The sequence below is a fragment of the Talpa europaea genome (assembly GCF_964194135.1).
Source record: "Talpa europaea genome assembly, chromosome: 3".
NCBI lineage: Eukaryota > Metazoa > Chordata > Mammalia > Eulipotyphla > Talpidae > Talpa > Talpa europaea.
Genome location: NC_140069.1, coordinates 84897481 through 84914178, shown reverse-complemented (window position 1 = coordinate 84914178; position 16698 = coordinate 84897481). Strand labels below are relative to the sequence as shown.

Genomic DNA, 16698 nt, shown 5'->3' with positions numbered 1-16698 from the left:
TAAATTTCTGTTCTTTACTCTGTGCTATACTGCCTTCCTCTCCAAACCCAAGCCATCTTCCCAGCACATGTATTCTTCCTCTATTCTCCATCTCAGAAAAAAGCACCATGGTCCAAACTGCAGCTAAAGACAAAACTAAAAGTGTTGCCTTGATTTTACCCTCTCCCTTTCTTAATCCCAGCCCAATCACCAGCCACGAAATCCTGTAATTTTGTGATATCTTGGGAAACTTTTGACTTCTATTCCTGCAGCCACTACTTTTGTTCAGCTCACTGGCATGTCCAGTATAGATCACTGCAACCTCTTCAGTGTCTTCCAACACAGTGGACTCCCAGTACCCATGTTTGTACCCAATCCTCCCAAGTTGCCCTCTACAGCACCGTAGTTTGGAAGAAGTAAAATCAAGTAACTAGGACTGGCAAAATAAATTCTCTGTGGTGCTGGTCACAAAGCCTTGTGACCATGTAGGTTTCTATAAACAATGATGCAACAAATATTTAGATACAGAGCAATTAGTATCCAAAGGAGACAGATGACAGCTTAGTTTCTGAAACTTCTCCTGTTCGTGGCTCCAGTCCCTTATGAGGTCAATAAACTTAAGCTCATCAAACCAACCTCAAATGGTTCTAATCAGTTTCTTTTTAAATCATAACTTTAAATTAGAAGGTGAAAAAACCCAAATGTCCATCAAAGGAAGAATGGATAAACAAATGTGGTTTAAACATGTAATGGGGTATTATTCAGTCTTAAAAAGGAATGTTGTTCTGATACATGCTACAACATGGAAGAACCCTGAAGACATGCCAAACAAAATAAACCAGACAGAAATGTGCAAATATTATATGATTCCACTTATAAGAGATACCTCGAACAGCAGAGATAAAGAATAAAACAGTGGTGGGCCTCCCTGGTGGCGCAGCAGGTTGAGCACAACACTGTGAAGCTGTCCACAGCCTCTGCAGCGCTGGTTGGATTCCCAGCTGGTCAGGGAGATTCCCACATGGTGTGGCAGACCTCTCCTGTCTCACCCACTGCTCCCCTCAGCAGTGTATTTCAGTCCTTCTGCCTATTCTGCTCCCCGCTCTGTCTCTGGTGAATCTTCTCACCCTCCCACATCTCTGGCCTGTACCCCAGCTATTGAATAAATAAAATAATAATAATAATAATAAATCTTTAAAAAAAAAAAAGAATAAAACAGTGGTTACCATGAGCTGGGTGGAAAGGCGAGGAATCAGGATCTATTGTTTAATGGGCATAAAACTTCAGTATGGGATGATGAAAAAGTTCTGGTGATGGAGAGAAATGATAGTTACACAACAATGTGTAACACTCCCCAATACCCTTAAAATATACTTACACCAAGAACACGTCATCCTCCACACTTAGCAGAATTCCCACACTGGCTCTCTCAAAGAGCATTTGTGGTACTGTCTTAAAAATAAATGCCTTTTCTTAATGTATGGCTAAATCAATAAGAGAATAACGATATTCTACAGAAAAGCCAGAAAGGACAAGAATCTACAAATCCACAAGTACTAGAGCTAAAATTTCCCTGTAGCCATTGCTGGCTTCTAATGGCTAAAAGCCTGGGTTTTAATGATCCATATCCAACAGGGAACAAGGACAATGCTTGGGGCCCAAACATCTTAGGAAGAAAACACAAATCTTATCTAGAAAAACACACTCTCAAACTAAACCCTGAAGAAATCAACTAATAAGTTCCAAGAAACATGAATTAAAAAAAAAAAATCACTGTACAACCCACAGCATGAAAGAGACAGAAAAAATAATCTACAGAACCATGGGCCTCCCTTGTGGCACAGGGGTTAAAGACAGCGCTATCAAGCTATTGCCAGCCGCTGCAGCACGAGTTCGATCCCTGGGCCAGCCAGGGAGAAGACTGTAAGTCTCTCAAAACCGAACTATAAACAGATTTATTTCATATTCTGTAATCAACAAAGAAATAGAGATATGAAACTATGACATAAGAATGAGACCATCAACCATCAATTAATAAAATCTGCAAAAAAAAAAAAAACAGAAATTAAAAAAAAAAATTGAAATAGAATGACAAACACTGGACATTTAATGCTTCTAAAAACTAGTGAACATGAATAAGCAAAGTGAAATTTCTGAGGTTAAAAGAGAGGAGGGGGTGATAAAGAGTCAAGGGGCTGTATGGGATGGTGGAGGGGAACAAAAGCACAATGTGACAAAAAAGAAAAATAGCACTGAAATTAAAAAGGGTGAAAGCATAAAATATTAGTAAAATTGGTGACAAAAAAATTATTCAGAATTCAGCACAAAGACTCAAATCACTAAACGATAAAACAGACGCCAAGAGCAAGTGAGAAGGTCCATTTCTTGTAATTATCTTTTAACATTCTTTTGTAAAAAGTGGTTCAAGTTCCAAGGACAGAAATAATTTCCACATGGAGAACAAAATTTTAACGTCAGAGTTTGTGCATTTTAATTATGGCAATTTAGTTATCAGAATAAATTCTCTTTTAATATTATGAATAATATGCCTTTCCACCAAACAGTTTTCTATTCTATCTTTACCTTTTGGTAAACTAAAATCAAGTAATATATTTTTCCTAACCTAAAAGGATTAAAAAATGCATAGTTCTAACTAGTGTTAAAAACTGTTCCCACGGAGCATCATATAGAAGCAAAAATGCATACAAAACATTCCAGATGCCTTTATTCTCCATGTAGGACAATATTTTGTAACAATTACTTATTCATGCTGAGAATTCCTCACACAATTTATTTTTGCATGTGAGTTCTTCATTGAGAACTCTTCCCATGTACAGGCTGCAAAATCATTTAAGTAGACAAATGGTGATGTTAAATTCAAATTTAACAAGTTATTTTAAAATTATAAAGTTTTTTGTCATACAAATCATATAATTCCTTTAGGAAAACAATTTGTTTTGAGAGAAAGAAAGTCCTTCTTACATCTGATTGGCTGTTTTTTATTTTTTTAGATCAGAGTTTTTGGAGTTAGAGAATGGGCCAGAGGCAATATTCAAAGATTTAATAGTTGAAAATGGCCCAGTACTAAAAACATGAATTGTCAGGTTCACAAGGCATAACATATTCAATAGCAAACTAAGAAATCTACATTAGGATATATTATCAAGTAAAATTACAGAATACCACAGACAAGTGGAGGATCAAGCAGATAAAAAGATATAAAAACTTAACAGAATTACATAAAAGCTTACAACAGAATCACAATTTAAAAGAAAGTAAACAATACAGGATTAAAATAATATCACTAAAGTAGTATTGCGAGAATTTAACTGTTCACTTCAAATTATATACCATGGAAAACTAGGAAGAAATAAACATTTGCAGTAAAACACAAACCAATGGAGTTTACTACTTCAGATTCCCACTAAAAAAACTTCTAAAGTTACTTCAAAGAAGAAAAAGGTTGAAATGTCAAAATATGTAGTATGGTAAATACATACATAACCAAGCAAATATTAACTAAATGAAGCATTTATGATGCCTAATTTGTGGGCATACAAGAAATCAGGATAGAGAGAAAATTCTAGCATACAAAATGGGAAAAGGTAAATAGTGTTACAGGTTCTTATTCTGACCCAAAATAAAATAAAATACACATGTAAAAACTTGTAGGGTGGCCACAAAAAAAAAGAAGAAGAAGAAAGACTAGAAAGACTATATACCATTCAAATCAATACAGAGGAAGGAAATGGTATTAAGGAAAAATGTAACAAACAAAAGCCAATTTGAAAGAAAGCAAAGCAAAAAAAATCAACAATAACAACAAAGCAGAACACACAGAAAGCACAATATTATACCAAGGAATCCAAAAATATTAGTAACCACAATCAATATAAATGGACAAAAGATAATAAAAACCAAACCTGAGCTATGTGCACTATTTATAAGAGACAGGCCTAAAACATACAGACACAGAAAAATCAAAAGTTATCAGATCAACAAAGAACAAATCCCTTAATGTCAATACAGTACAAATATCAAGTAAGGTTTATTAGAGACAACAAGCAGAAGGAGAAACGCTCTCAGGGGCGACCAAACACTAGGATCTCCAGAAAGGAAGCCACCTACACACCTTTGGGCAATTATGTCGTAATAGAAGCTTCCAGCTTAAAGAAGCACCTTGTTAAAAAGAAGGGAGCTGCTGGAGTTCACAGGTTGCTGTCAATATGTTCTCCCCCTCAGCTAAGACACACCAAGCAAGCTCTCTAATAAGCCACAAAAGAAATGCAGAAATGAGTGTCTAAGCCTGGGGATCTTGTCTGCCCTAGGTGAAATACAGGATAGGAAAAAATAAAAAAATACAAGAAATTCTAACCAAAAGAAAGCTGGGTGTGTCTATAATGATAGCAGACAAAATGAAATTTAAGGCAGAAAGCATGATTTGAAATAGTTGCTACTTCTTTTTACTAAATTACTTCATAATCCTTGTCATCTATGTACTGAATAACAGAGCTTTAAAACTATATAGCACTATATAGCACACGTTAGTATTTCTAGTTGCCAAGAGCTGGAAATAAGTGCCCACTGAACAATGAATAAAGATGCGGTGCATATACACACAATAGAATACTATTCAGCTATAAAAAGATGAACTCTTGCCATTTGCAACAACATGCTTAGTGGGTATTATACCTAGTGAAATAAACACCATATTATTTCAGATGTGGTATATAGAGAAAACAAATGGATGACTAAACAAAAATAAACTTTTATTTATTTATTTATTTTTAAAGATTTATTTATTTATTTATGCAAGCACTGGGTACAGTCAGAAGCACGGGAGGGTGAGAGAATTCACCAGAGCCAGAGGCGAGAGCAGAACAGGCAGAATGACGAAATACACCACTGAGGGGGAGCAGCGGGCGGCAGGAGAGGTCTGCACACCATGTGGGACACTCGCCCGGCGGCCGGGGATGGAACCTGCGCTGCAGAGGCTGCGGGCAGCCTCGCAACCCAGCGCTCAACCACCGCGCCACCTGGGAGGCCCCAAAAATAAACTTTTAGACTGTAACAACAATTAGTGGTTATCAGAGGGAAAGGGAAAAGGCGATGTGTAAGTTGGGCAAAAGGGAACAACTGTATGGTGAAGGATAGAATTGGACTTTTACTTTTTATTTTTTAAAGATTTATTTATTTATGCATGCAAGAGCAAGGGTGCAGGCCAGAGGTGGGGAGGGGTGAGAGGATTCACCAGAGACAGAGTGAGGAACAGAACAGGCAGACTGTCTGAAATACACTGCTGAGGGGAGCAGCAGGAGAGACAGGAGAGGTCTGCTGCGTCATGTGGGTAGCTCCCTGGCCGGGGATCAAACTCGTGCTGCAGTGACTACCGACAGCTTCACAGTGCTGAGACAATCCCTTGCGCCACCAGAGAGGCCCAGAATTGGACTTTTAGTGATTAAATACACCTATTGATTTTCAACAAGAACACCTAAAACTTACACAATGCTGTAATACTTCAATTAAAAATATATACTATAATATATTCAGATATGTGTATATATTATACATGTATACACATAGTATAAGTCATCAAAAGTTCAAAGACAAACGCCAAGGCTACCCTGTTTAGGATATTTAACACTTATCTCATTAACTGAGATATGAATCAAACAAAAATGAGAAAGCAAAACACTGCAATTAACAAGCCTGATCCCAAGCACACATGAAACATTAACAAAAAATTGTCCATATACTTGATAAGTCCTAAAGCAGGTCTCAAAACTCTCAAAGAATTAGTATCAGATAACCCATACTGTCTGACCATATGCGATTACTTTAAAAAATTAACAAAACAATTTTAGCAAATAAAAACCTATACGTCTGAAAACAAAACCAACACGAATCAAATAAGAAAGACATTGGAAACTAGAAAATATACAGAAATTGATAATGAACATCTACTTAGGAAAAGTATAAAAAAATGCCCAAAGGATTAAATATAGGTAACTATCCCAAACGCAGACTCTTTTACAGGAGAGTTCTACCAGATCGTCAATGAATAGATAATTCCAATTTTAAAGAGAATTCCAGAAAATAGAGACAACATGCCACAACAAATTTCATGAGTCTAGTGTAACCATAATACTAGAACCTGCCAAGGCCTATACAAGAAAAATATAGTCCAATCTTACCCATGTACATGGATGCAAAAATCCTAAACACAACAATAGCAAATCAAATTCAGGAATATATAATAGAAGATAATATATCACAACCAAGTTGAATTTCTTCCAGGGTGGCAAGCATGGTTCAACATTGGAAAATATTTTTATTTCAATCATCTCAACTAATGCAAAAAGAAATGCATCTGATCAAAGTCCATAACCATTCAACTAAAACTTTTATCAAAGTAGGAATAGAAAGGAAATTCCTTAACCAAATAAGTAGAACTTGAACTTATGAAGGAATTTCAGGAAGGCTCTTTAAAGGGAATGGAACCCAAGTACACACACCCTTTTGCCTGCCTATTCTCTGCTTCCCAGAAGGGGGATTGACTGACATTCCAGCACCATCCTGACCTCTGAGGTAACCTGAAGCATGGAACTAGATACTCAGCACAGGAGAGGGGAAAGAATCAATATGGGTCCTTGATGTCTTCCTCAAACTACCACATGCTGAGGTGCACATCTCTGATTTCTCTGACATGTGAAACTAAGCCTTTCCGTATTTAACATACTTTTATATATGCAGCCAAATCCCATCTTAACTGAAACAACATTTCTATTCTAAATAGTACTAGAAGCTTTAACTTGGGAAAAAGGCAAGAAAAAAATATGTAAGCATTATTAAGAAACAATATTGTAATTATTCATCCATAAATGAATAAAAAAATCCAAAAGAAATTCAAAGAAAATTATTAGAAATAACAAGTATAGCAGATGATTGGAAAAAAGTCACGTATTTCTATATAACAACAATCAATTAAAACTTTTAATTATGATAAAAAACAAGGTATACAGGACGAAAGCTAACCTAAGTCAAAATTTTATGTAGAAAATTGTGAAACTTTTGGTAAAGATGTTTAGTGGCCAAAATAGTTCAAGGATGGTAAGAGTCATCATCGTTATTTCTCCTGAAATCAATACAATGATTCACTACAACTGTGACTAAATCCTAACACAGGTGTTCATGGAATTTAACAAGCTAAATTTTATGTGGAGAAGCAAAAACCAAGAATAACTAAGATACTAGTGAAGAACACAGCAAGGTAATAGGACTTGCTCTCAGACAGCATAAGTTATATAAGATCACAATATAAAAGAGAGTACTGGTTCAGGGGCAGAAAAATGGACCAATACAACAGAATTGAGAGCCCAGGAACAGAACCACATATGTAAGTAAACTTAAGGTGACAATGAAGGTCGGTGGCAAAACAGATGCTACTGTAAATAAAAGATGCTGAGAAATTGAAATGAAAGCAAAATAAGTAAATTGGATACTTTTCTGACTGCATTAAAAACTCAGTTCTAAATGACAGAATATTAAAGACAAACTTTTTAAAAAATTAAAGTTTATTTGAGAAAGGATTCTTAAGTTTTAAATTGACTTTTTCAACTATATTAAACTTAAGAAAAAATATTTTAACTATATTAAAAGCAGGAGCTCTTTCTTATTAAAAAAAAAAAAAGACAGAAATATGAACCCAAAACTGAGAAATGTAGTATGACTATCAACACTAACATAAAGTTTTCAAAAAATCAGCAAAAAACAAAAAATGGTAAAGACTATAGGCCAGTTAAAAATGTGAAAAGTTGTTCTGCCTTATTCCATACAGAGAAACCAATTAAACCACAAAAAGAAACCATTTCCTGTCAATCAGATTAGGGGGGAAAAAAATCTCAAGAGTTGCCAGAAATACAGATCAAATGGAACTCTCCTACACTCTTGATGAGAGGATAAAATGGTAACACCACTTAGGGAAAATAACTGATTTTACTAGTAAAGTGAAGAGGCACAATCTAAGTTTCAGCAATTATACTGATAACCCTTTGCACAAGTGCACCAAGAAACAGGCACAAGGATACCCACAGCAGCACTGGATGCAACAGAAAACAACTGCAAATAATCAAAATGTCGGTTCAATAATAGAGCGAAATAGCAGATTAAAAAAAATTAATACCATGTCAACCTAGTGAATCAATCTCAAAACTAAGCCAAATAAACCAGTTCTCAATCTCTCTCTCTCTCTCTCTCACTCACACACACACTCACACACACTGACTGACTGCATTTATATAAGGGTCAAATAGGCAAAATTAAACAACATTCCATTTAGGGGTGCCTACTTGTGTGAAAAACTACATGGAAAAACTTAGGGAAGGGCCTCCCCAGTGGCGCAGTGGGTTGAGCACAGCGCTGTGAAGCTGTCTGCAGCTTCTGCAGTGCCAGTTCAATCCCCAGCTGGCCAGGGAGCTACCCACATGGTGCAGCAGACCTCTCCCGTCTCACCTGCTGCTCCCCTCAGCAGTGTATTTCAGTCCTGCCTGTTCTTCTCCCTGCTCTATGTCTGGTGGATTCTCTCACCCTCCCATGTCTGTGGCTGGTACCCCAGTGCTTGTATAAATAAAATCTTTTAAAAAATTAAGAAGAAAAAGAAGAAAAGATAAACTTAGGGAGCTTAACACAAATTTCAAAATAGTGTTTATTTCTGACTCATATAGAAGAAGACAACTGAAAAAGTGCAAACTATGAACTGGTAAAGTTCCATTACTTCAACTGAATGAGAGGCCCATGTGGGATCACTTAAGTTCTCTGGAAACTACACATCAATTAGGGTTTTCTGTGTGTATTATACATTATACAATAAAATTTAAATGACAAAAAAATTTAAAAAGCTATTTTTTAAATTATCATCTTGCTCATCTCCTTGTTTAAAAAAAATGCTGTGTACAGCGCTCATTTAATTGTAGCAAGACAATGATGCTGATAGGTTTTTAAAGGTTTTCTCTTTAAAAGTTTGCTATTATAGGCACATATACCATACCCTATATAGTGTACACTAACTTGCTTTACAAAGTATCAAAAAAGTTCAAAAAACGTTAACACTTTATACAAAAGCTGTAAGGCTTTACTGGCTTGCACCAATAAACCACTTTTTTTTATAAGCCAACTGACATATCCTGCATCTATTAAGGAATTTCTCAAATTTGTTTTAAGTGATTAAAAAACAAATACATTAAATACTAATTAAACACTTAGGAAGGCTATCATTCATTATGGCGCATCACATTTCATCCTAAATCAAGTGAAGTCTCATAAAAGGATTTTCTTTGCTTAAGGCAACTGAGATAACAGGTTGAGACCCAGCTAGGTATCTGATTTTGAAATGACAACTCTGTGGCTTTAGGCAAATTCTGACTCAGCTTCCATAAGATAATATCATAATAAGTTTCCCGTCCTACCCATATTTCCGTACTATCATTTGCAGCTATTTTCATGAGTAGTAATTCTGGAATATTCCTAGCAAGGCAGGCACCAATCCCGCCCAGACAATAAAGCACCCCCCCCACCAATCAACAGCCACAGGAGCCAACGAGAGATTCGAGACATACCCCCCAAAATCTTGAAACCAGTTACCTCCCACTTCCCAATCTCTCTTGTAGAGTTTTGGGGTATTGAGAGCAATGGAGGAAAGACTGGTAAGGGAGTTTCAAAAAAAAAAAAAAAGTCAATCATCTGGTCAAATGATAGACAGCTGGGATCTTGCAAAACAATCAGTGTCTCACGCCCCTTACTTTGCGGAAGGGTTAATTATGTCTCCCGGAGAAGCTCACTTGCTCAGAACCTGATAACTAATTAAATTCATCTCCTCCTAGCCCAGTGATCCTCCCTACCCCCTAATGTTTAAATTCGCTGCCAGCACCTAAGAGGCGAGAAAACCTGCCCCTCTTCAGTATGGCCAGCTGGTCAGGTCTAGAAAAGGTCATCAAGGTGATCAGCTGGACGCCCCCCACGCACAGGTGGGGAAAGTGAAGGCTGGAAAGAGACTAGGCTTAAGCTGTAAGTCAGTCAGAGCCTGACAAAGGCGATGGAGATCACTGGCAACCCAATTTCCCATTTCCAGGAGGGAGGGTGTCCAAAAAATAATGTTAACAATAATAAAATAAATCTATCTCTAAATATCATTCAGTAAGAATCCCGCGCCTGGCACCGCAGAACCGGGAAGAGGAGTGGGGTCTCGCCAACAACCAATACGCAGCGCGGAGAAAGCCGCCGCGCTGGAGGCATTAACTCTCGCCTCTCCCTGCTGCAACCGTTAGGAGGGGAGAAGGGGAAACAGTAAGGCTGCGGCGCCTCCCGCGAGAAGAGGTACCTGAGGCTCGCGCCGCAGTCCCCCGCCGCACCCGCGCCGGAGCCCGAACCCTAGCTTCCGGGGTTAAGTAGCTGCACAGAGGCCCGCAAACACCCGTGGGAGCCTCAGGCCCCGCCCCACCCAGGTCCCGCCTCCAATGTCCATTTCACTGTCGACGGGGCAACTTCCGAGACGCCGAACGTCTCTAAGCAGCCGACCCCACTTCCGGATGCGTCACACGCTTCTCCAACCCCTTCCGGGTTGGCGCGCGATTGATCGATGTTCCCTCGCGTTTGATTGGTCGAGCTCAAGTAGTAGCCATTGCTGATTGGTGCGACGGAAATCTGCCGCAAAGCTGCCCGCGGGGCGCGAAGGGTCAGTCGTTTGTTTTCCGCTGGCCGCTTGTCTCCCGCGGCTGTCATGATGGACGTCATGGAGTTGCCCAGGCCGCGCATCAACGCCAGCATGCTAGCTCGGTTCATCGACAAGCCGGTCTGCTTCGTAGGGAAGCTGGAGCAGGTGCGCGCTTGCGGCTCAGACTCCTGGGTCCGTGGCGGGCGGGAGGGACCCTGTGACTGCCCGGGCGGCCGCCTCGGGGTGCGGCACCCTGAGGCGGGAAGAAAGCTTCGGAGCAGGGTTATGCAATCGACTGCTTTACTTTGCGGGAGATTTTTACTTGATAATTTTTTTTTTTTTGCGTACTTTTTCAGCCAGTGCAGCGCATTTTGAGGCCCCTGGAGCGGATTGCAGATGTTTTCAAATAGGCTCCGTTCTTAATTCCAGCGCTTTCCTCCCCGCGTTGTTTGTGTTTTCAGTACGGCCACGTTTACCTTATGACTTTTTATATAGCCAGACTTGACAACTAGTACCTGGTTTCCTTCTCTCTTACCGTTTTCTCTTCTCAAACCTCGTTTTCCCCTTGAGGTCGCTTTTCCATAAAACATTCCCTTGGTTACCCCTTCCCGATCCCTTAGCAGTTTGTTGCCTTACCCCAGAGTTAGAATTTAGTTCCCTCGTCCTGCTAGTGAGACACAAATCCGGAGTGTTGGATTCTGAATTGAGCAAACTGTGGGAAACAAAATTAACATATAATGGCTTACTTAATAGCTCATTCAGCCATACAATTTCTTCATAAAATAGGTGTTACTCAGGTTTCACAGGTAGAAAAACTAGGTGTTGTGGATAATTTAACTAAAATGCTCGAGGTCAAGCAAGTGGCAAATCTGCCCGCACCCTTGGCATTTGTTTTACAGGAGTAGAACCCAAATCTTCACAACCAGTTCTCTTTACTTCATCATTCCTAAGCCTTAAAATATACCTTCAGTACTCTCTAAATCATGGGTGCCAGTAGATCTCACTTTTACCTAACGTAGACCCCCCCCCCTTTAATTTATTCTTGCATAGTTTTGCCAGATTTAGCAACTAAATACAGGACATAGTTGTATCAAAGTTCAAATTTAACTGGGCAGATCTGAGAACACAGATTGTAATTAGAACTAAAAGAACTATTCAGAAAACAGTTGCTTTGTGTCTATTGACTAAGTTTGGGTCAAGCTCACTTTTGAGAAATTTTTAATATTTCTGTTTCAATGAAATTTTCAAAGATTTATTTATGTGGTTTTTTTAAATCATGTTTTCTTTTTTAGATTCATCCCAGTGGAAAAATGTTTATTCTTTCAGATGGAGAAGGAAAAAATGCAACCATTGAGTTGATGGAACCGGTATGTATAAATACTAATTTGGTCTTTATTATAGTTAATTCTTCATCCTGGTTTGGTTTGTTGCTAATGTCTCTAATTCTTAGATGTATAAAGGACCAGCTTATAAAACTTTCGTAACTCAGAAATTAAATTTTGTCCTCCTCTTTTTTTTTGTAATTCCCTTTATGTTTCTAACCAGTGATTCTTTGGACTCCATGAGTTTTTAATATTCCTTTAAATCCTCTAAGACAATTCACACTCCTTATGAAAAACCAGAGAAGTATATAAGAAAAGCTTTTCTGAATAAATCACTCTTCCCTTCCTCAAGCATATTACATTTTTAAAATTCTGCCTATTTTTGCATATATATATATATATATTTATTTATTTATTTAGTTGTCATCCATTTCTAGGTTTTATTGTTATTGTACCTAAAAAATACTTTCTTGGTCATTTGTGAAGACAAATCCATATGCTATTTGGTTAATGTATACAGACCACACTTCATAAAATGTTGATAATAGATGGTTCCATTTCAGTGAGTCCTTTTAAACAAATTATTCCTTGTAGAAATGTTGGGCATTCTCTATTTTTAAGTGATTTTTGTCTTCAATTTAAACATCTTTGGACCCAAAACTATTGCAAAAGATTATGGGACTTAGGATTTGCTGACAGGAGTACTTAAATATTTTCTAACAATAATTTCTGGTTTTACATAGGTAATTTTTTTTATTTACTTTGTTAAACCCACTGAAAGACTGTTTAACAATTTTCCAAGTTAAATATGAAAATACCATGTTCTTTGTGTTAGCTTGATGGAGAAATCTCTGGAATTGTGGAAGTAGTTGGAAAAGTAACAGCCAAAGCAACCATTATGTGTGCCTCCTATATCCAGTTTAAAGAAGATAGCCATCCTTTTGGTAAGTAAAACAATCCAGCATTTGGTGGTTTTGTGTAAATTAGGAGAGAAAAAGAATTTGATTCTTGGTATGTGTATGTTGGTCTTTGGTCTCAGTCCTACCACATTTCCAATTTCTATAGAATTTTCTGATTTCCCCAAAATTGGGAGACATGTTAGCCTGCTTCTAAATAGTGCTTGCATATGTACAAAATTCAGTAACCATAGATTGATTCTTATTTAAAGACATTTTTAAAGTAGGGCAAACAAAATGTTTGGGTTTTTGTTTTGTTTTACTGTATTCATTGAAGGAATCAAATAATGTGTAACACTTAAAACACAACCAGGCAAGAGCTACATCAAAATGGATCACCTTCTGTACCCACATCTTTATTTTGGAGCCAAAGTTAAGTAAATATGAGAATATATCTCAGTTTCAGCTGGGTTGTAAAAATATGTCGATCTCTAAAGAAGAGAGAGAAGAAATATAAGTAGAAATCTTTTTATGATCATTGATGTTAACAGTTTACCACTGAAGATTAAATGTTTGCTAAAATGTTTCTTTCAGATCTTGAACTTTACAATGAAGCTGTGAAAATTATCCTTGATTTTCATCAGTTTTTTCCTTGGGGTGTGTAATTGGATTGATCTTGATGAAATATTTATGACTGCAAATAAAACTACAGTGAAGATTATTAAAGGAAGCCCCTGTGATCTCCAACATCTAATTTCTTCAATTTAATTCCATACTTAATATTAGATATTCTAATATGCTATTTTTGTTAGAACTGGTATATTGCCAGTTCTTACCTAAGCCCTCATGAAGAGAAGAAATTTTTACTTCTCCATCATGTGGCCAAATAAGATGCAGGAACAAAGCAATTTCCTGAGTTTAGTTTTTTATTAATAAAAGTTAAACTGGTCTACACTTTTGCCTATTTCATTCTTATTCTTTCTGTCATGCATTCAAACGCAAATTTGGAATTCATAACTGTAAGGTCAGGGCTTAGACCCAATGGAGTTAAGGATTATTTGCTACCTCATGACCTATACCATGTTAATTACTTCCTTTGCACTCTATGAAAACACGTTTTTAATAAATTAAAAAGACAAATAGACCCTACATCTTATGTAATTTTTCAGTGCCTCCATTAATCAGGCTTCTTCAGAACAGCAGAATCAATAGAATATATATGTGTGAATAGGAAATGGCATACCTACTAGGGAGGCTAATAAGTCCCATTGTCTACCATTTGCACCAGGAAAGCTGATGGAGTCCAAGTCAAAGGCCTGAGAACCATGAGTCTATGGTGTAACTCCCAGTCCAAGGTCACAAGACCTGAGACCTAGGAGGTCAGTGGCATGAGTCTCAGAATATGAAGGTCAGAGAACCAGGAGCTCTGGTGTCAGAGCGCAAGACAGACATCCCATCTCCAGAAGAGTAAGCAAATTTGACCTTCCTCTACTTTTTGTTCTACTAGGGGTGGGGAAAAAAACGGATTAGATGTTGCACACCCACTTTGGTAAGGGCTGTTTTCTTCACTCGGTCTGCTAACCTAGATGCATCTCTCTTGCAGAAACATTCTCATATATGCAACGTAGAAATAATGTTTGACCAAGTACCTGTAGCCCTTAGCCCAATTGAGTTACACATAAACCATCAGAGCATCTCTTACGATTTTAAATTTAAGCATTTATTAGTGCCAAATGAGGGACATCCTGATCATTAAAGTAGCTGATAGAATCATTTGATTATATTTTTCCTCCTTTTAACTTCTATCATTAGTGTGGAATAACTGTTTACTTGTATTTCATACCATGTTGCAAGTGAGCAGAAAGGATGTGGTAAGTGTAGGATAGAGAGTGATACAGAAAACTGGTGGATCTATATAGCCAATTTGGCTTGACCCATTCTCTTGTGTGAGAAAATAATAATTAAAATAGTATATACTGGAACAAAAACAGACCAATGGAATCGAACTGAAAACCCAGAAATAGGGCCTCCCTAGTGACCTAGGAGTTAAGTCTCAGCGCTACTACTGCAATGGCCCACCACATAGTGTCCAATCTCTAGCCAAGGAGCTAACCCACATAGTGCAGCAGACCTCTCCTGACTCGCCTCCTGCTCCTCTCAGCAGTGTATTTCAGTAGATCACTTGTTCTGCTCACCACTATCCCACATCTCTGGTCTGCACAGCAGTTCTTCTACACAAAAATAAATAAAACCTTAAAAAAAAAAAAAAAACAGCCACATATATATGGACAACTAATCTATGACAAAGGGGCAAAGAATATGCACTGGAACTAGGACATTGTTCAATAAACGGTGCTGGTAAACTGGACTGCTACATCAAACACAAAAACCAACTCAAAATGGATAAAAGGCTTGAATGTTAAGAACTGAAACCATGAAATATATAAAAGAAAACATAGGCAAAACACTCTATAACATACACCTCCAGAGGCAAAGAAAATGAGGGAAAATATAAAACAGCTGGAACTACATCAAACCAAAAAGCTTCTGTATAACAAGAGACAAGAACTAAAACAAAGAGACTCTACTGATTCGGAGAAATTATTTGCCTTCCATACAACTGATAAGTGACTAATTTCAAAGATCTACAAAGAGCTCACACAACTCATAAAAACAAAGCAAATAATCCAGTCAGAAAACGGGAGAAGAGCTAAAAAGACACTTCTCCAAAGAGGAAATACAAATGACCAGCAGATATATGGAAAAATGCTTAATATCAGTTACAATCAGGGAAATCCAAATCAAAACCATAATGAGATAACACGTCACACCTGTGAGAGGGAAAAAATTGGCAACAACAAATGCTGGTGAAATGTAGAGAAAAAGGAACCCTCTTAGGCTGCTGATGGAATGCAAACTCATCCAACCACTATGGAAAGCTGTGTGGAAAACCCTAAAATTACTGAAAATGGAGCCACAATATGACCCATTAATTCCACTCCTAGGAATCTACACAAAGGGTACAAAAACATTAATTCAAAATGAAACCTGCGGGCCTCCTCTGGTGGCGCAGGCAGTTGAGTGCAGTGCTGTGAAGCTGTCTGCAGCCTCTGCAGCATTGGTTCGATTCCAGTTCAATCCTGGCCAGCTGGCAAGGGTCCCACATGGCGTGGCAGACCTCTCCTGTCGCGCCCGCTGCTCCCCTCATCAGTGTATTTCGTCAGTCTGCCTGTTTTGTTCCACGCTCTGTCGCTGGTGAATCCTCTCACCCGCGCATCTGGCCTATTCCCCGGTTCTTGTATAAATAAATACATAAATCTTAAAAAAAAAAAAAGAAAGAAAGAAACCTGCATTCCTATATTTATTGCAGCACTATTTACAATAGTAAGATATGGTAACAACTTAAATGCCGAAAATAAGATGACTGGATCAAGAAGATGTGATATATATACACAATGGAATACTATTCAGCAATCAAAAAGGTAAACTCATGCCATTTGTAGCAACATGGATGGTGCTGGAAGGGATTATGCTAGTGAAATAAGTCAAAAGAAAAAAGAAAATAACATATGGTTTCACTTACAAGGGGAATGTAGGGAAACCGAACAAGGGGTCAGAAAAAAAAAAAAGACGAAACTAGCAGGCAAACTATAAATCCAAGACATATAGCAGAAGGACAGGGAGGGAAGGAGTTGAAACAGAAGAGGAAAGAACACAAGAGACTATGGTGACTGTCATGGGCAATGTAGTGGTGGGAATTTTATGGGGATTACATCTGAGGGGATAAATCAAG

The 16698-nt window shown here is 37.8% G+C and overlaps 1 protein-coding gene across 1 annotated transcript; it reads left to right on the top strand.

The window, feature by feature from the left end:
• Positions 1–10721: 10721 nt before the first annotated feature.
• On the top strand, positions 10722–13570 carry RPA3 (replication protein A3; the record flags this gene model as incomplete). Its single annotated transcript, XM_084229679.1, has 4 exons — positions 10722–10852; positions 11980–12054; positions 12845–12953; positions 13500–13570. Exons 1-4 carry the CDS (start codon positions 10754–10756, stop codon positions 13568–13570), a joined length of 354 nt encoding a protein of 117 aa, XP_084085805.1. The 5' UTR covers positions 10722–10753.
• Between the last annotated feature and the right edge of the window lie 3128 nt (positions 13571–16698).